The 18,472-nt window shown below is 33.6% G+C and overlaps 4 protein-coding genes across 5 annotated transcripts; 3 read left to right on the forward strand and 1 right to left on the reverse strand.

Annotated features, from left to right (window-relative positions):
• Positions 1 to 178: 178 nt before the first annotated feature.
• LOC133680917 (uncharacterized) lies at positions 179 to 3,668 on the forward strand. 2 transcript variants are annotated; one of them, XM_062103963.1, is made up of 2 exons: positions 179 to 862; positions 1,784 to 3,668. In XM_062103963.1, the coding sequence occupies exon 1, from the start codon at positions 257 to 259 to the stop codon at positions 674 to 676; it is 420 nt and encodes a 139-aa protein (XP_061959947.1). In that variant the 5' UTR covers positions 179 to 256; the 3' UTR covers positions 677 to 862; positions 1,784 to 3,668. The 2 variants fall into 2 exon arrangements, with proteins under 2 accessions (XP_061959947.1, XP_061959946.1); XM_062103962.1 differs by having other exon boundaries at positions 2,576 to 3,668.
• LOC133680915 (aquaporin NIP6-1-like) lies at positions 2,353 to 5,883 on the reverse strand. Its single transcript, XM_062103960.1, has 6 exons — positions 5,530 to 5,883; positions 5,218 to 5,450; positions 4,873 to 5,097; positions 4,589 to 4,783; positions 3,362 to 3,423; positions 2,353 to 2,802 (listed from the first exon to the last, which is right to left on the reverse strand). The coding sequence occupies exons 1-6, from the start codon at positions 5,552 to 5,554 to the stop codon at positions 2,598 to 2,600; spliced, it is 945 nt and encodes a 314-aa protein (XP_061959944.1). The 5' UTR covers positions 5,555 to 5,883; the 3' UTR covers positions 2,353 to 2,597.
• A 5,969-nt stretch (positions 5,884 to 11,852) lies between these two features.
• LOC133694823 (probable CCR4-associated factor 1 homolog 6) lies at positions 11,853 to 13,257 on the forward strand. The gene is made up of 2 exons (XM_062116528.1): positions 11,853 to 12,002; positions 12,175 to 13,257. Exon 2 carries the CDS (start codon positions 12,293 to 12,295, stop codon positions 13,115 to 13,117), a length of 825 nt encoding a protein of 274 aa, XP_061972512.1. The 5' UTR covers positions 11,853 to 12,002; positions 12,175 to 12,292; the 3' UTR covers positions 13,118 to 13,257.
• A 1,765-nt stretch (positions 13,258 to 15,022) lies between these two features.
• On the forward strand, positions 15,023 to 16,929 carry LOC133693665 (small ribosomal subunit protein eS12-like). Its single transcript, XM_062114931.1, has 5 exons — positions 15,023 to 15,167; positions 15,273 to 15,316; positions 15,857 to 16,154; positions 16,487 to 16,552; positions 16,637 to 16,929. The coding sequence occupies exons 2-5, from the start codon at positions 15,309 to 15,311 to the stop codon at positions 16,694 to 16,696; spliced, it is 432 nt and encodes a 143-aa protein (XP_061970915.1). The 5' UTR covers positions 15,023 to 15,167; positions 15,273 to 15,308; the 3' UTR covers positions 16,697 to 16,929.
• The last annotated feature ends 1,543 nt before the right edge of the window (positions 16,930 to 18,472 follow it).

An 18,472-nucleotide genomic window follows, 5' to 3' on the forward strand; every position in this document is an offset into this window, starting at 1 on the left:
AACTCAATCTAAATCATATGAACACCCACACAAGTAAAATAATACATTATTAAAAAAAAAAAAAGAATATAATACATTATAAATAAGGTAAAATATGGTTTTAACATTTCATGATAGATACAATTATTTTTATATTTAACAAGTATCAATTAAGTATTCAGAATAATTACAACCAACCAATTTTGAGAAATTGAAATTACTAATTGGTAAGAAAAAATAATGATGTGAGAAAATTAAAGTCGCTCATGGCTATAAAATGAGAAGAGGTTCAAATATATCACCATTTCTTCCCCGTTCTTTCAAAGCTAACCCGAAAACTTACAAAATGAGCGACAACAATGAAGACCCATGGCTAGCCCCAGATAAGCTATACCATGTCCTTTTTTGTCTCTCTCTAACCCTCCTTTTCTCCAAGCTAGCCTCCCTCACCCGCTATCCATTTCTCAAGCGCCACTCTATTCGGGTCGGTGCTATTCTCTCCCTCTTCGCCGGCGCCGCCAAGGAGGCAGCCGACCAAATTGGCCTCTTTCCCTCCGCTGGAGCCTCTGCAAAGGACGCTGTAGCCGATATCATTGGCGTATTGATTGCTGCGGCAGCTCTCTCCATCCTTAAAAGTAAACACTCCGATGGATCCGATTCGGGGTCGGGTCAGACCCGGAGGGTTTTGCCCATTTGATGGCCAAATGCGGCTGAATTGTTTATGGGGTTTTTTCTTTGGGTAGAAAATTGGTTTTGTTGGGTTAGATTTGGAAGGGGGAAAGGAAAGTATGTTTGGTTGCTGAGAAAGTGAAGAAAAAGAAAGCAAAGATTTGGGTTTTGAATTATTATTTGTTTTAGGGAGAAGACAAGAGGATTGCTTGAGGTCAGTTTTCCTATCTTGTTCCTCAAAAGTTTAAATCTTTTAGTTTTTTTTTTTTTTTTATGACATTAGGATTCACGAATGTATTGCTATATTCCACGTTGACATAAATAGAAGCTAGCATTAGCACCTTTCTTTTATGCTTTTATATTGGGTTTACTGCTATCTTGGTGAACTCTATTTGATTGTGATTACTGGCAAGTTCTGAGAAGCAAAAGTGTCTCTCTTGAATAAAGTATTGTCCTTTTTAATCTTCTGGCGTCAAATCGAGAGTTAAATTGTTTTTTCAACTTTTTGTGTATATCTACTTCTACTGGAAAAGAGGATTCATAAAAATAAAAATAAAAAGAGGGAAAGAGGAATGCAGAATCACTGTGTATTATGGTTAATGATTCTCATGTTTGTGGAAAGACAGAAAATTGTTAGCCTTGTTACATATGGATTGAGATATGATCCTTCGAGATATTAGTGTGGCTAGTTGCCTGATTGAATAGAGTTGTCTTAATTGGCTTGCATGTATCTGGTACTGTACATCTTTCATAATTTTTGTGACCTAATGAAATACTTGAACAGCAGACAAGTTGCTGTCTGTGTGATAAATGTAGATTGTGAGCTTCAGGGTTTGTGGCACAAGGGTCTGATGGTGTTCAATTTAAATGCATGCCTCCCACGCAAAATTTCTTGTCTGTGTGTGATGAATTTTTATGTTTCGACTTCCAAATAAAGAAATTATATTGGTCACTACAAAAGAAATGTCACATTATAAAATGGACAGTGCTGTAGGGTTTCCACTGTGTCACTTAATCATGGCTGGTAATATGGAGTTAAGTTTTCTTTCGCAAGGCTCTCTATGTTTAGAAACTTGATTATAGCTGAAAGAAATTATAACTGGTTATATTAATGAATGTATGTTGTTTGGTTAAGCATTAGGGTGGAGTTCCATGATGCAGTAAATCTAAGTGCTTTGGAGGCAAAATTTTCTATCCCTAGCAGTGTGCCACTTCTTTCAGTTCTGTTCATGGGAGCTTCAAGGAGCATTGTTTTGTTGTTGATAAGTATTTTTAGATAAGAAGTCTCTTGGGGTATAAAGATTAAAAACCAATATTCAAGAAATTGTGTCATTAGAAGTTAAGGAGGCAGAAGGTGGTTTTAGTAAGGAAGAGAGGAAAAGGAGTTGTTTTAGAAAGCACCTTCCTAACGTTTTCTGTTGGAAGACACTATTTGGAGGCCTAAGGAGGGTGGTAGAGATATAACAAAGAAGAGTGGCTAGGTAGCGATATGATATGGGCATTGGATAACTGGTATGGAAAAGGAAAATCAGAAAGGAGAGAAAATGGAATGACTTGTCTGGAAGCTCTCAAGTTGTGTTTCTTAGCCCATTTTATTACAGAATTTGTTGTCATACTTGTAGGCAAAGGGCAAACTCTTTCTTTTTGTCTAGGTTAAATAATGGCAATAACCCTCCCTCTCATTTAACCTCTCCATCTCAAGTGTGCGCCCAATTTAGTCTCATGTATTTCAAGACAACGTTATATCACTTCCATCTGAGATAGCTAGCACCGCAAAGTAATTTCTTCATATACATTGGTAAAAGCCAACATATTCACATTTCATCTTAATTTTTTGTTAGACCCACTAGAATGCAATGTGCAGTAGCTTCATCTCGTTTTCTTCATCTGCACTTCATCTAACAGCATTTTGGGATTATTTGTGCAGGTTTGTTGATCATGTTGAATAATCACCTCCCGAAGCTCCTTGTAGCTGATGTTTTTTCATTAGTATCACCATCTTCCTCAGGCAGCTTGACAGCAGAGTAAGTTCCTGCTCCACACAATGCCCCGAGGATCGGGGCAGTGAGGTAAACCCATATGGCTTTATAGTTATTTGCAGCTATGGCTGGCCCTAATGTTCTGACTGGGTTCATTGATGCCCCTGTTGTTTCCCTGCACGAGTAAAAGAAGACAGTCCAATATGCTAATGATGTTTAGATGTTTTGATTTATGTAGTATTTTTGCCTTTGGCATAAAATTTAAATGAATAAAAGAAATGCTCCATTTACTATTAACCACTTTATGCACAGGAAAACAGAGAATCTTTTTTCTTTTGCTATCTTTATATTTTTAATATTTTATTTGACACAAACTGTCATAAACATGGAGAAGAATGGCCTGAATCATAGATCATTTTCAATTTTGACAAATGGGAACGATCTTCAGAGGTTCTGAACCACAAAAAATTATGCTAATTGTCATGTCTCTCGCATCAGCTTACATGGAAGGGTTTGTCTATACCTGAACTGGAATAGTTTTTGACTCAATAGCTTTCTTGGATTCGTTCTATTTCATAAATCTTCAAGTTGTTGCCTAACTACAGTGCTTAAATATTCATCTTTGCAGTGTTTTGACCTCACTGCTTTTTTCTCACTGTTAGTTTTTGGACTCCCCCAATTCCCAAATCAGATCAATAGTACAAAAATAACTGAAGAGTTTAGTAGAGACATACCCGGCTATGAGTATGTTGAGCATGACGGTAGCCCCTACCGCGATTCCCGCCAGCTCCCCCACCTGCACATGGCCATAAATCTTGTCACCCCTGCCAAGCTCATCAATTTATGTATCTATTTCAATGTGTTGTGTGCAATTGTGATTATATAAAACCTTGGGGAAGTGGGGTTGCTATTCTTCCTGTGAACTAATATGGATAGGATATTTTATGTATGCTTGATCCATCCCACATTACCATTGTATTAGTGCTGTGCTTTTTGTATGATATACAATATTTGACAGGAAAGAGAGAACAATTTAAGATACACATTTATGTGGGAGACAGGGAGAGAAGGAAAGTGATAAATCAGTGCATATTTTATTCCTGTAGATAAATATAAAATTGATCTTGATCCATTCTAGGGCTATTGGTTCTATTAATCAATGTTACTATTGGTATTATTTATTCATGGGAAGATGAGGGGTTGCAGGGTGCCAACCATCTTATTTGACTCTTGTCTTTCTATTTGCGAAGGAGATATTTTTATTGACTTCTTCGAAAATTTACTAGGAAGTGATTTTGAAGGGAGAGAGAGAGAGAGAGAGAGAGAGAGGTAGAGAGGGGATATTTAATGCTTCTGATAAACTATTTCTACCCACCTTTATAATTACAAAACCCAGCTCTACCGGCAAGTTGATCTAAAACTCGGGCTACTTGAAGTTTTGGCCGAGTTTTAATAGGCAAAACTTAAGTTTGCAATTAATCCAACTAAACTTAGGCGACCTATCATGAAATTCGAAACTCGAATGACCTGATGTGATTTTGATGAGATTTAATTATTTTTTTTATATTTTTTTTTCATCAAATTAAAAAATATAAAATTAATTTATGAATATTTAGATTTTATTTTTTTATCATTTACATCCATGTCCACATTAATTGTTAACTTTTTAATGTGGGTGGGATATATATATAACTTTTTTATATAAAATATTAAAATTTTAAATATATATTTTTTAATTTTCTTGGGTTAATCTAGATTAACCCAGACTCGCGAGAGTCAATTTTTTTAACAGGTCAACCCCCTACTGAGTTTAATAATTATACTTAAAACAATCTATAGTCAGATAGTCTTTCATGGTAAGAAAAGAATTCATCAATCTGAAAAATGCTCCTTTATTGTGTCGTTTGAAATGTCTAGTGGAAAAGGGTTTGCAAACTCGAGATGAGTTAGCAAGTACTTACAGCTCTTGTGTCGGTGGCCACAGCAGTGACAACAAACATGAGGATAAAGCTAATAATGAACTCCAAAGCAAAAGCTTGACCATGTCCCCCGGAAGGAACCGTGACTCCCCCTCCCATCATAGGGTGAAATATCACCTTCAAAGCAAATGCAGCACACAGTGATGCCAATACTTGTGCCCCAATATACACCGGCACCTGTTCAAAAGAAAGCCACGTTAATATTAATCCAAAATCTGCTGAATTAAGGACGTAAAACATCAAGTCAAGAGTGTGTTTTCTTGTACATGTTTCCATGGAAAGTGTTTCAAGGCAGCAAATGCAATGGTGATGGATGGGTTGAGATGAGCTCCAGAGATGTGGCCGGTTGATAATATAACGATCATCACAGCTAATCCAGTAGAGGCAGCAAGGCCGATGAGAGTCTCTGAACCTTGTGTTTTTTGGTTAACAATGGCTGTGGCCGTCCCAGCGAAGATCAGTATAAGAGTGCCCATGAATTCAGCTCCCAACTGCATGTTCTTGCATCAGTATCATATGGATAATTAACACTAAATGGAACATCGGTTCAATTACATTTTTCTTGATTAATATTGGAACTATCATGGAGAGTCATCTACACACATTCTCACCTTTCTAGCAAGTGAGACAGGAGGAGGGGGCAATGAGCAAGAGACAGGAGGTAATCTTCCTTCTTCCATAGCCCATTCTTCAACACCGAAACACTTGCAACTTCTCAAAAGAGATTTTCTACCGTGAACGCCTCTCTCCCCCTTAAACCCACCAAAGAGAGGAGCACCAGGAGTCCCTGGTGTTGCTGGGGTTGAAGGAGCTGATGGAACCTCTTCAGTGTCCATAAATCTAGCTAAATTAGCAAAAACAGTCAAAAGGCTATATAAATATTATACTATATAGTAAGTGCAAACTAATTAGAGGCTAAATACTCGGAATTTGCGATTGCTTCTCCATGCTTTGAAGGAAGTGGGATAACTGGTATATCTAGAACAGAAATAGAGAAAAGAAGTTGACTTGGAGAATCCCTAGAAATGGAGAGAGAGAGAGATGAAGCTAGTGGTTGGAACTGCTGGAGATGGGAGGTTTGTGGCCTTTGGAAGTGGACGGTGGGACATTGCAAGAAGTCCTGTGCGGAGAAACTTAGAAAAAGAGGCCTTTATCATGAAACATGAATCACTGATTTCCTGTCTTTACCACTTGGATTTTTTATACTCAATGTCTTCACTCAATTATTGAGAAGATTAGAGCACTCTGTGAGCTTCTTGTTAGACTCTGTGCCTGCCTTGAAATTGTTACAGATCTGATCTATATATAGATTAATTAGCCAACCAATCTAACATTCGTCAACAACAGTTGGCATGACTCCAATATCTTAATCTCTTCTGAATCTACCAGTTAAGTAGCTTATAAAAGACAAAAAAATGTTTCCCTCCAGTAGATTTGTTTAATATTCTGAATTTTCTATGCATCAGTATATTTCTTCGATGAATAAATTTAAGCGACATACTTCCTGTTGCTGCTAGCAGTACTGGAGAGTAAAAAACAAAGCAAAATAATGCTTAATTGGTTGGCTATGTGTTAATGAACGTGCAACTAGTTGTTGACTAATTAATTAAGAAGTGAATCAAGTGATGCTCTGGAATCTTCGATAATGACAATCAATGAACAATTAAAAATTCACTTAAGTCACTAATATATTCATTATACCAGTAAACGATTATTTCTTATTTCTGAATTTAAACCAAGATATGCGTTCTTAGTTTTATTACACTACCCGAATTTTTAGATTTCCTCATAAAAATTTTTATTGGTATTTATGCTCTTATTCCATCGACAACAAATTTACTAACAGGTTTATAGACAAAAATGTTTCGTCAATAAAACTTTTGTCGATAAATTTTTGTCTGTCGGTGAATCCGTCAGTAATAAAATTACCAATTGATTTATTGACCGCAAAAGCACATCAAATTTTTTTTCACTAGCTTCATTCCGTCATTATTTTCCTTGAAAATTTTGTCATATAACCGACAGAAATACCATATGCAATTCTGTCGGTGATTAAATAGTGGCACAATAATATTTACAGTAATTCTTTTTCAACTTTCTGAAATATACATACGGACTTAATTCGTTAGTAATTATTTAAAAATATTTTTAAAAAATCTATTTAACAGATGTAAAAAATAAATTAAATTAATATAAATCAACACTCAATAATACTCAGAAACTGAGTTGCTTGGAAAAAATAAGAAAAAAATCAACTCAAATAAGTTTGCAACAAATAAATAACACAAAAAATAAACAACATCAACAAATAAATGAATCAACTAAAAATATTTTCCACCTAACCTAGAAAACCTATTCTAGAACCCATCATCCAACAACAAATAAATTAATTTAATTGAAATTAAACAACAAAATTAAAAAAAAATTCCTACAAAATTGATCTCATATGAAAAACAAATCCTACAACAACATTCATACAATTATTTAGAATAGAAAATTTTAAAAATAAAATAAAAAATAAATATAATGAAAAAAAAACAAAAAAAAGAAGAAAAAAGAAAAATCTTACCTTAATTTAATTGCGAGAAAAGCTGAGAAGAGAAAAGAAAAAACAAATTCATAAAGTATGTTAATTAAAAAAAATAAGAAGAGAAAAGAAGAAGAAAGGAAAAGACATGCATGTGTATAAAAGAGAAGAGAAGGAGTTGAGGAGAGAAGAGAAAAAAAAAAAGGATGTTGGTATTTTTACAGAAGAAGAAGAAGAAGAAGAAGAAGAAGAAGAAGAAGAAGAAGAAGAAGAAGAAGAAGAAGAGGCACGTTTGTTATGAAATAAGAGATTCTAATATTTAAATTGGGGCATTCTAGTATTCTAGTAATTAAATATTAATATTTTTAATTATTCTGTTGGTAATTTTATCAGTAATATTTTATTTAAATTTCTAATTTAATCAAAAAATTTTAGAAACCCCTCAAATATCATCAATGACTTTTCAGTCCATCGGTGATTCCATCTGTAATATTTTATTCAAAATTTTAATTTAATCAAAAATTTTCAAAAACCCCCAAATATCACCAATGACTTTTCAGTTCATCACTAATTTCGTCTGTAATATTTAATTTAATAAAAAAATTTCAAAAACCCCTTAAATATCACCGACGACTTTTCAATGCGTCCATGATTCCGTATGCAAAAAACAATAATTAAAAGTGCAATTGAGAAGTGAACAAATCCTGAGCTCTTGAGGCAATATCGATGGAATTAATTTCATCAGTGATCCCGTATGTAATTGACAACATAAACAATGCAATTGAAAAATAAGAGCTTTGAAATATATCGACGGAATTGATCAGTCAATGATACCCTCTATAATTAACACAGTAAACAGTGCCAATGAGAAGGGAACGATTTCAATACTCTCTGGAATATACCGACGGACATATTTTCATCAATGTAAAATAGTTTATGTTGCCATATTGTATTTGTATTTCTTATCTATTCATCTTTCATATTCTTAAGATCATAGCAGCACACACAACACAGTAACATCAATTCTGTGTATAATAATAAAATCACATAAAATAAATGTTTCCTTGTAATTTAATAATAAATTAATGTTATTGTCATTACATTAAAGTTAATTCTTTCTGAAATATTACATTATAGTTTATAACATCATGCATTCGTGTTGTGAAAATTAATCAGAATTGTCTTCTTCTTCTTCAATTTCATCATTGTCATCTTCATCACAATATTCTACGTTGATTTTGTCGCTATCATCTTCATCGACTTGTGTATGTCGGCTGATTCTCAAAACATCATTACAATAATCTATCCTGCGCAACCGTTTGAGTAAATCTCAATACATCCATGAACGATCATCCATTACTTGTATCAAACCTATATAGAATATTGATGATAATATGTATTAATTAATTACCAGACTAAATAAATTTGCAAACATTAGCTTAACTCAAATTTATTCAATTTATTTTAATTCATTATCAATTATCTACATAAATTTATATTTTTATACATTTACCGAAAATTTCAACTCAATAATAAAATTGACAAAATATAAAATGGACCCATTAAATAAGTCATTATTTATTTCATCACAAAACATTTAAGTCACAAATTTAAAATGAATTTCATCAATTTATAAATAAATATAATTTTACAAAATCTTTAAACAAACTTTAACATATACAAATCAAGCATTTATACAACAAACTTCTATAGAAAAAAGCTATAGAACAAGTAAACACAATCTTTAAGAGTTATATTTTGCCTTGTTCCTTGTGTCGTCAATTTGATAATTACAGTTCCATATACATGCATGCATTCATTGTACATGTAATCTATGAATTAATAGCTTATTCTGAGGTGACAGATGATGATGACTGGCAATTTTTAATCTCAGAATGCCTTTTTTTAATGTGATTTATAGAAATCTCGCACACTTTCTATAATGTTTTGAATAATTATACGACATTCCGAGAATGATACCGATGTTTTTCAAAACACAGGTTCTTGCGTTTTACTGCTTCATCTTCCATTGCTGATTCTTGACCCATACACAAGTGCAGAAGGGACAAACGCCTTTTACAGTGCCTTCTGTATTGGGAAATAATAGTTCAACCTAAATGGTTCAAACTTGTATCATTTAAAGCTTTTGTAGACCAATAGACTAGGCTGGTGCACAAATCTCTCCGAGTGCGTAGCTAAATGAATGCATCAACCGGAGATGTTTCTGGGGTACAAAGAGCACTCCATCTATCCTTTTCTTTTATCAAATAATAGCTATATTGGTGGGATCAAATATAAGGTCAATTCTGTGTATCATTCTGTCCTACACTCTATGTATATGTGCATGCACTGAAAATAAATCATCAAGTCAACATATTTTGTCCTCTTTTTCTCGAGTTAATTGATCTTTGAATTGAAGGATCAATCGAGAGAACCCCTACCTTCTCTGGAGGAATTCAGGGAGTAAAGTAATGAGCCAGCTGAAGCAATATTTCTTAGTGGCGGCAATGGGGCACGTTGGAGTTGGTAAGCAGGCTTGCTTTTTTGTTTTTTCCAACGTAATTGGACTCAGTTTCGATTCCCATTTTGTCTGGCTGGTATTTAGGTTTCGATTGTGCTATGACAATAATTGGTGTTTGGAACTAGATCCAGAAACAAGTTCATCTTAATGTATAGAACCTGACTCCACTATATATTGTAAATCATAAAAAGGAAGAAAGAAAAACACCAAGAGTATTCTGTTAGTGGGTTGTTTGGATAAACAATTGAAAAACATATATATCAGGTTAATGTTTTTCATTCCATTAAAATGGGATTTTAAATGCGTAGCCAAACCAAGCATAATTAATTGGATTGACTTTTCAAAAAACATAGCATGTTAATTTTGGCGCATTGATTCATCACACTAGCCTCAAATTATACTCCTAAACGTCCACCCGTAGACATGGAGTATCTATGGGCCACATTCATTACAGATTAATATGAGTTTTTAAAATCATTATACGATAAACGACGAGTTTTATTTATGGATCGGATCGGATTGGATTGATATTTGTCAAGTAAATATTAGGTTGGGATATTGTCATAAACAGCCACTGCGACTGTTCATGACTGCGACTGTTCATGAGGCCACCGATCACAACCATGTGCATGTCATGGTCATTGGCTAACGCTTTCAGCTCTACTCTTGTAGCCCGTTTGTATTGTATTCGAGGCGGTGTTTGTGTTCTTTATAAACGCATTAAATTTAGTATTTGTGGAATCTAGTAGGATTCACGATTAAAATATAGGGTTATAGAAAACAAGTTGAAGTTGCTTCTTCTTTTTTTTTTTTTTCTGTCGACTCTCCTTAAACAGTGGAGAGTGTCTCCACTATTTATGGTTCCGGTTCAAATGTAAATGTATTGAACCGGGTCCGACTTAGTAAAATAAAAAAAAATTTATTTTTTTATTTTTTATTATGTTATTCAAAAAACTAGTGTTTAACATTATTTAATGGCACTACATAATTAAATTAGAAGAAGATTACATGATAACATAGTATTTACAAAATTTGATCGCAATTCTAATTTTATTCCTAGTGATATTTTACCTGATTTTGTTGCATACTTAGAAAATTATGGAAACTGTAGTCCTTATTTGATGGATTCCATACGTGATGGAATTGCAGATAGTTTAATGGAACAAAAAAATATTTTATATAAAGTATTATTTATTTCATGATGTAATAACAGTAGTTAAATCTATAATATTTAAATTAAAAACCATTAATATTAATATATATCTTTTTTAATTATTTTATAACCTTAATTTGAAAAATATTCTTAACCAAATACATTAAACTATTTTTTGTTCAATCTTAATTTCAACCATAATTTTAACCAAATATATATAAATACCAAACAAACCTCAACCAAAAATACTTTTTATAAAATATTTTTAAAAAAAATCACAACCATAAAACTTACCACGATACTAAACACAATCTTGATGTGTTTGGAGAGGCGATATGTCACGGCTAAGGATGAGCTCATTTGTAAGTAGATATCATATTATGTTGTAGTCTGTATTTTATTATTTTGTTATAATTGTTTTAGCATTGTTAGGTTAAGATATTAATATTCTTGAGCATATTATAAATTTTCATATTCATGTCGGAGCGGTAGAATTCCAAACAAGATGTTTATAGGTGAATGGTTGAGCGTAGTTATAAGATAATTATTGTTGTTGTTTGAGGAATTTTCAGTTTTGAGCATATTTCTAATTTTTATAACTGAGTTGTTTAGGATTTCAAATCAGGCCTTTCCTGATGAACAGAAGCGACATTGATGGTACTGACAAAACTGTTAACATCGGACTCATGTTCTTGAACAATCGTGAACTTTTTGCGGGAAAACCTTTTTCCTGCTCCAACAGAATCTCTTGAAATTGAAACTTTTCGTGGTTTCTTTATTTTTTTCTTTTTTTCTTTTTAATTAATCTCCAAATTTAAAAAACACACTTTGTTTATAATGAAAGAAAAAACAATGAGGAATTAACTAAGACGACAGAAGCTTATTTTTTATTGTTGTATTTTATGAAAAAAATAAAATTAATTCTAAAAAAACACTAAAATAGCAATGAAAATGGAATATTAATAAATACGGGCTCCAACTCAGAAAAAAAAAATCGAAGACAAGAAAATAAGAAAAAACAAACAGACAAAAGACAAAATTACTGTATTGAAAAATATCTCTTTCCCTATCTTCTTCTTTCTGCTTTATAATAACAACTTTTTCTTTGTTTGCTCATGTTCTTCTCTCTCTTAATGTTTGTTTCTCTCTCTCTAGAAGATCTCTTATCAGATCCTTCAAATCTATTTTATTCCAGGTCGGATTCCATCTCCCTGTCTCTCTCTCTCTCCATTTTCTGCTTCTTCTTTTTACTATTCATTGATTTGTTTATATCTCTATATATGCTTTCTTTACTTGTTATTTTGTTGTTCATGGGCATCTAGGGTTCGAAGCTGATATGGGTTTGTTGTTTTTTAAATTTGTTGCAGATTTGGTTTTATGTGCTGGGTGATTGATAGGTTTTGTTAGGGTTCGGTGCTGTTTTTGATTGTTTAGTTTGATTAGGCATTTGGGATTAAGCAATTTTGTTGTGGGTTTGATTTTGTGATGTCGTTGTTGCTAAAAGGTGATTCTATTCTAATTCGTGAGGTGTGGAATGACAATCTCGAAGAAGAATTCGCGCATATCCGTGAAATAGTTGATGATTTCCCTTATATTGCCATGGACACGGAGTTTCCGGGCATTGTGTTGCGTCCGGTGGGTAATTTTAAGAATAGTAATGACTATCATTACCAGACTTTGAAGGATAATGTGGATATGTTGAAGTTGATTCAATTGGGTCTTACCTTCTCAGATGAACAAGGGAATTTACCAACTTGTGGCACGGATAAGTATTGCATTTGGCAGTTTAATTTCCGTGAGTTCAACGTGAACGAGGATGTTTTTGCAAATGATTCGATTGAACTTTTGCGGCAGAGCGGGATTGACTTTAAGAAGAACAATGAAAACGGTATTGATGCTGTCAGATTTGGTGAGCTCTTGATGTCGTCTGGGATTGTGTTGAATGATAACGTGTACTGGGTGACATTTCATAGTGGTTATGATTTTGGGTACTTGCTTAAGCTGTTGACTTGCCAGAATTTACCGGATACACAAGCAGGGTTCTTTAATTTGATCAACATGTACTTTCCAACTCTTTATGATATCAAGCATTTGATGAAGTTTTGCAATAGTCTTCATGGAGGGTTGAACAAGCTTGCAGAGTTGTTAGAAGTTGAAAGAGTTGGGATATGCCATCAAGCAGGTTCAGATAGTTTGCTTACAGCTTGTACATTCAGGAAGTTGAAAGAGAATTTCTTTAGCGGCTCCTTGGAAAAGTATGCTGGTGTGTTGTATGGTTTAGGTGTTGAGAATGGACAAAATACCCATTGATCATGAAAAAAAGAAGAAAAAAAAGAAAGCTTAGAAAGATCCTTTCAACTTGATGTCGGTGCCTGGCACCAGAATTTCTTGTACACTCTTGTACAACAGGTTTCTTAATCTATGAATATAATCTCCATCTACTTGCTTTAGTTTCTGAAGTATGGTGAACATAAAACATTTTGTTAAATGAAGATACAACATCTATTGATCTCTTTACAATTATAATACTGCACCTTATCTTTATCCATTGCCAGCTAGTGCAGCTTTCCAGGCTACTAAATTCTGCTCTAGGGACGTGCTTATTTTTGCTGTTCATCATCTCAGTGATTGTTGGATTGTTTCTCATTTTCCTTATCTCTCTGCTTCCTTGATACATGAATTGTTTTCTTCTTTTTTCACTTCATTGGTCTCCCTCCCTCCCGGCACCTCCTGCAACAATCAGATTTAGTAGCAAACTGGCTTTGTGGCTTTGAAATCTTTCTTACTTTTGAGTTTATTAGAGTTCATTCTTCAAGCACATTCTGAAGATGATTTTAATTCATGATGGCTTGCATAAGTAGCCAACTATGATTGAATGGTTGGTTCCATGAATGTCTCGTATAGCTAAGTGGTTGGTTATATTCCTTTCCTTTCATCTTTCCTCGTGTACCAATTTCTCATGGTGTTTGAGATGCAACAAGCATTCAATTTTATTTTGCAGATTGCAGGTTGACACAGCAATTTTTCAGGAAATGAATCGAAGATAGTATTGATAACCTTTTAATGTTGCAATTGATTTGCATAGTGATGGTGCTTTATTGAGCTCCGGGATCATGATGTTGTACTTCTAAGACAATGTGCGTTGTAGGTATTTCACAGCTGTGCAGGGGTCTTTTTGGACAACCTCTGGGCATCCTCTTGTTTTCCATCAGCTAGTTAGCAACTTAAGCTGTATTTCTCTAGCTGTCAGAGGTTGGATATCTGCTTCTATTTATACGCCGAGTTGATAGAGAGCGTTGAATTGCTTTGATTCGGAAAAATGCCTGCATGTTAGATGGATTTGGTTTTGTAAAAGGAACAGGTTTTAACTTATATAATGTTGTATTGCAAGAAGGCAACATGTTTCAGCAACAACCTTTTACAAAGGTAAGGAAACAACCAACGACAAGCCACAAAGTGATCAGTTTCCCAAGGGGAAAAAAATCATGGTTTTTAAACCAATCTGGGATAAGTCGTTAGATGGGGTAGATGGATTAACTTAGTTAATTTAATTTTTTTTATTTATAAAAAAAATAATAAGGGAAAAAAGTTAAGAAAAAATGGTTAATGGGTTTTGTCTGTTTTTTTCCGTTGATCAATTCAGGTTTTAGATTGGTTATACCAGGTTAATTTTTTATTTTTTTTGGTTGAAGTCCGCCTTGATCTAGATTTCAGGTTTGCGGTTTTCCAGTCAAATCTAGTTTTAAAACAGTAAAAAAAAAAATTAAATCCTATTTATTATTTTCAAAAAAAAAATTTAGATCTTTTGAACATAGTTATGAGTCTTAGTTATAAGTTTTGATGTGAGTGATCAGATTAAGTCTTGATGTGAGTGATCGAATTAATTTATGAGTTGGTGTATTAACTCAATTTTTATATCAAAATAATATGTTTAGAGTTTTTTTTTCAATTAAACGATAGATAAAATTCAATTTCAACATGAAATCCGAGGCAGGTTGTAAATCAACGGTGCCAATATATCTGATTGTGATTATTTATTTAATTAATAGCAAATTGAGTAGAAAACGAATTAATCTTTATTTATTAATTCCTTTTCTTATATATATAGTTATATTTTATTGGACCAAGCTCTGTCTTGATTTCCAATTTATTGAGGCTCCTCTCGGCTCGAGCTTGGGCCCGTTTTAAGGCCCTGACCAGTTTCACGTAAGAAACCCAAGTAAAGAATTGAAGGACAAGAAGGTCAGTTAAGAATTAGGGTTTAATAGGTTTCTGCCCTAGTTATATTATCGTCTCCCGTCACCACCCTTCTACTTGCTTCGCAGACACACAAGCAGCCGGTCCATCTTCACTTGCAAAGGTCACTGTCCCCTTTCTCTAAATCAAATTTCGTTCAATTCTTGAACTTGTTTTATCTTGTTTGAGATCTGATTTTTTTTTTGTTTGGATTTTTGTGGTTTTGCAGTGAGGAGATTTTAAAATCACCAACAAAACCCGAAAGATGTCAAGGTATGTAACTGTTTGAATAAATGATAATTTTAACTCAATTTTGCTTGTGTTTTCCTGTTTTAGTAGCTTTTATAGTTATAGTTGTTAGAGGTTAACTTGTAATTCTTTATTTTTGGGTTTTTCGTATTGGTGATAATGCTGTTGCACATTTGATATGCTGTTTTTTGCTATTGCTTGTGGTAATTGTCTAAATGGTGGATTGATTTATTCTTAAGAGCTGCGGATGGTTTCTATGCTGTAGAGATTAGTCACATTTCAACTGATTATCTTACAAGTGGATTTTGATCTCTTTCAATTTCTTAGCTTCCAGTATATTATTTAAAGTTTTTTTAGCGTTTCTTTGAATTATTTTGCTTTTGCCAGAGGCCCTCTTTTTTTTTATATAGAAAAAGTGATAGAAAGGACAGTGTGTTAAAAAAAATTACACGAATTTAGATACATCACTGTAAATGTATTGGTTATTTCCTTATAGCCAACATAATGGTGGTGCATTGTGTATTTTATTTATTTTGATGTATCTGGATTTTCTTGCTTCTGCAGTGAAGAGACTCCTGCTCCTGCTCCTGCTCCTGCTGAGACTCCCGCTCAGCCTCTTGAGGCCATGGACTTGATGACAGCATTGCAGCTTGTTCTGAAAAAGTCCCTTGCTCATGGTGGGCTTGCCCGGGGCCTCCATGAAGGTGCCAAAGTGATTGAGAAGCATGCCGCCCAGCTCTGTGTATTGGCAGAGGACTGCAACCAGCCAGACTATATCAAACTCGTCAAAGCACTCTGTGCTGACCATGGTGTAGGCTTATTGACAGTTCCCAGTGCTAAGACTCTTGGCGAGTGGGCTGGGGTAAGTTTAGTTTTTCTACTAGCTTTTTCATCTTAACCATTAAAATTTTCAGTCTATTTATAGCTTATTTGTAAATTGCTTTGTGCTTTTTTTTCCATCTATTTTCTGAAATCCACATCATGTTATTCTTTCCGATGATTGAGTTGTTGTTATCTAGCCTGAACTAGAAAAAGTTATGTTCCCATTGCAGGAGTAATAGTTATTACAGATCATGTTCTTTTCTTTTTTCTCTGCCAAAACTTGCATGTTTCATTCCATTAAGAGCTTTAATTGTTTGCTTAACCTTAACATTTATGTAATGGCATTGTTGTTTTTTGCGTCCCTACGTGCAGTTATGCAAGATTGATTCTGAGGGCAATGCCAGGAAGGTTGTTGGCTGCTCCTGCGTTGTTGTGAAGGTACCAATCCTTTTAGGTATATCATGTTTGTACTGCCTTGTCATCTTAGGGTTAACATTTTTGTTTTGTTTTACTGGTTTGCAGGATTATGGCGAGACAAGTGAAGGCTATAACGTTGTTCAGGAGCACGTCAAGTCTCACTGAGTTACAATGGATCTAATGAGTTGAATTTCATATGTAGAGACCTTTACTCCATGTTTTCATGGACCCACAATTCTATGGGATTTTTTAGTGTTTTCTAGTCTCCATTTTTCCGCCCTGGGAATTTTGAGTCTTCGCTTCCTGTGACTTTTAATCAAGTTGGTTCATGTTGTGGTGAAAATCTTTCTTGATACATGAAATGCAGAATTAGCACCGCTTTAAGGCCTTGATTAATATATAGATGATGCGCAGAATTAGCTCATTAGGCTAAGCTCTCTCTTGAACGTGCCAGTGACTAGTTTAATATTGCTGCTGAAATCACACGTGATTTTGGAAGCTTTTCTTAATTTCTTGCTTCAATTATCCAAGAGTCCTACAAGAAGTTATTGATTTGAAATTGATCTTTAGAATTAAGTTTCTGAGATTTTAGCATTTAATTCAATTAAGTCCCTGTGACGGGCATCCTGTATTCACATGCCAAACATTAAAGCAGTTGGTTTGTCGTGCAAGCTGACTATGCCTGAGTTATGGTGCATTTGGAAACCGGTGTAAATTGTGTTTTTTTTTTAATTTTGAATATTAAAAATATGGTTTCATTTAATGTGCTGAATGATTTAAAAAAAAAAAACTTTTAAATGAAAGGTATTTTGAATTGCCACTATTATTATAATTTCAAAAATAAAATATAGTAATGTTGTATGAGGAAAAACATTCATCCTGGGAATTTTTTTTTTTTTTGAAAAAAAATCAAACTTTGACATCCCTAACCTAGCTAAGGCAAAATTATATTATTGCCACAACATAGTTGGGGCAGTTTGGAAATCTTGAAAACACATACTTAAAATTAATTTATTTTATTTTTTTAATTGTATTAGTATTAAAAATAATTTTTAAAAAATAAAAAAAATATTATTTTAATATATTTTATAGTAAAAAACACTCTGAAAAATAGCAAACACTATGCTTCCAAATACCTTTTTAGTAACTGATTAACATTAATAGTTTTAAAAAATAAGTTTTAAAAAAACTATAAACTATAAGTTTTTTGTAACTAAAGTTTCAAGGGAGAGCTTTAAGTGGGCCCGGGTAAGACTATAGTTTATATTAATTAACAAAAACACCCTCAAAACTATGATTAAAACAAACTATAATTTTAACTATACTCCATCACGCTGCAAAACAGATACTTCATCCATGTTTTAAGTTGCAACTCTTGAAAAAAAAGAGGTCTTCAAGTGTCAGCATGCTACAGATCGAGTTGGTGAGAAGGAAAAGATGTCAAGGAAGGTAAATGACAAACACTCTTTATTCAAAGTTTTAGAACAAAAAAGACTCTAGTGACCAATATCTTGGACAAATTGTTAGCCAAGAAACGAGTATCATCCCCATTAATCTAACAACTCATCAAAGAGGGCATTGATCAATGGACAAGCAACTTCGAGCATCTATGGAGAGCCACTCTTCCTTCTTCTTCTTCCTCCTCGAGAGCCACTCATCAAAACGTGTTCATTTCGATACACTCGATGGGTGCGTGTGCATTGAATTCCATGCGTTATACACAGATGTTACTATCTGTCCTCACGACAAGATCATCTCATCAACAGCCCATAAAACGAGAGCGTCGAGGCAACATGCATTGAATTCTATGCTCGTTTACCAAGAGGGTTTTTTTTTTATTTATTATTATTAGTTTGATTTTTTCTTTTTCTTTTTTCTTATTTGATATTTTAAGGATTTCATCTTTGATTAAGAAAAAAAGAATTTCTATAGCTTTAATTG

The sequence above is a fragment of the Populus nigra genome, chromosome 1 (genome assembly GCF_951802175.1).
Source record: "Populus nigra chromosome 1, ddPopNigr1.1, whole genome shotgun sequence".
NCBI classification, from domain to species: Eukaryota; Viridiplantae; Streptophyta; class Magnoliopsida; order Malpighiales; family Salicaceae; genus Populus; species Populus nigra.

What these genes read in the sequence shown, in the direction of transcription:
- LOC133680917 (XM_062103963.1), top strand. Translation starts at nt 257, where the DNA reads ATGAGAAGAGGTTCAAATATATCACCATTTCTTCCCCGTTCTTTCAAA.
- LOC133680915 (XM_062103960.1), bottom strand. Translation starts at nt 5,554, where the DNA reads ATGGAGAAGCAATCGCAAATTCCGA. An exon ending in GAAGCAATCGCAAATTCCGA is followed by an intron (nt 5,451 to 5,529) that starts GTATTTAGCCTC and finishes TTGCTAATTTAG; the next exon opens with CTAGATTTATGGACACTGAA. An exon ending in CTCAACATACTCATAGCCGG is followed by an intron (nt 2,803 to 3,361) that starts GTATGTCTCTAC and finishes TTACTCGTGCAG; the next exon opens with GGAAACAACAGGGGCATCAA.
- LOC133694823 (XM_062116528.1), top strand. Translation starts at nt 12,293, where the DNA reads ATGTCGTTGTTGCTAAAAGGTGATTCTATTCTAATTCGTGAGGTGTGG.
- LOC133693665 (XM_062114931.1), top strand. An exon ending in CTCTTGGCGAGTGGGCTGGG is followed by an intron (nt 16,155 to 16,486) that starts GTAAGTTTAGTT and finishes CCCTACGTGCAG; the next exon opens with TTATGCAAGATTGATTCTGA. An exon ending in GCTCCTGCGTTGTTGTGAAG is followed by an intron (nt 16,553 to 16,636) that starts GTACCAATCCTT and finishes ACTGGTTTGCAG; the next exon opens with GATTATGGCGAGACAAGTGA.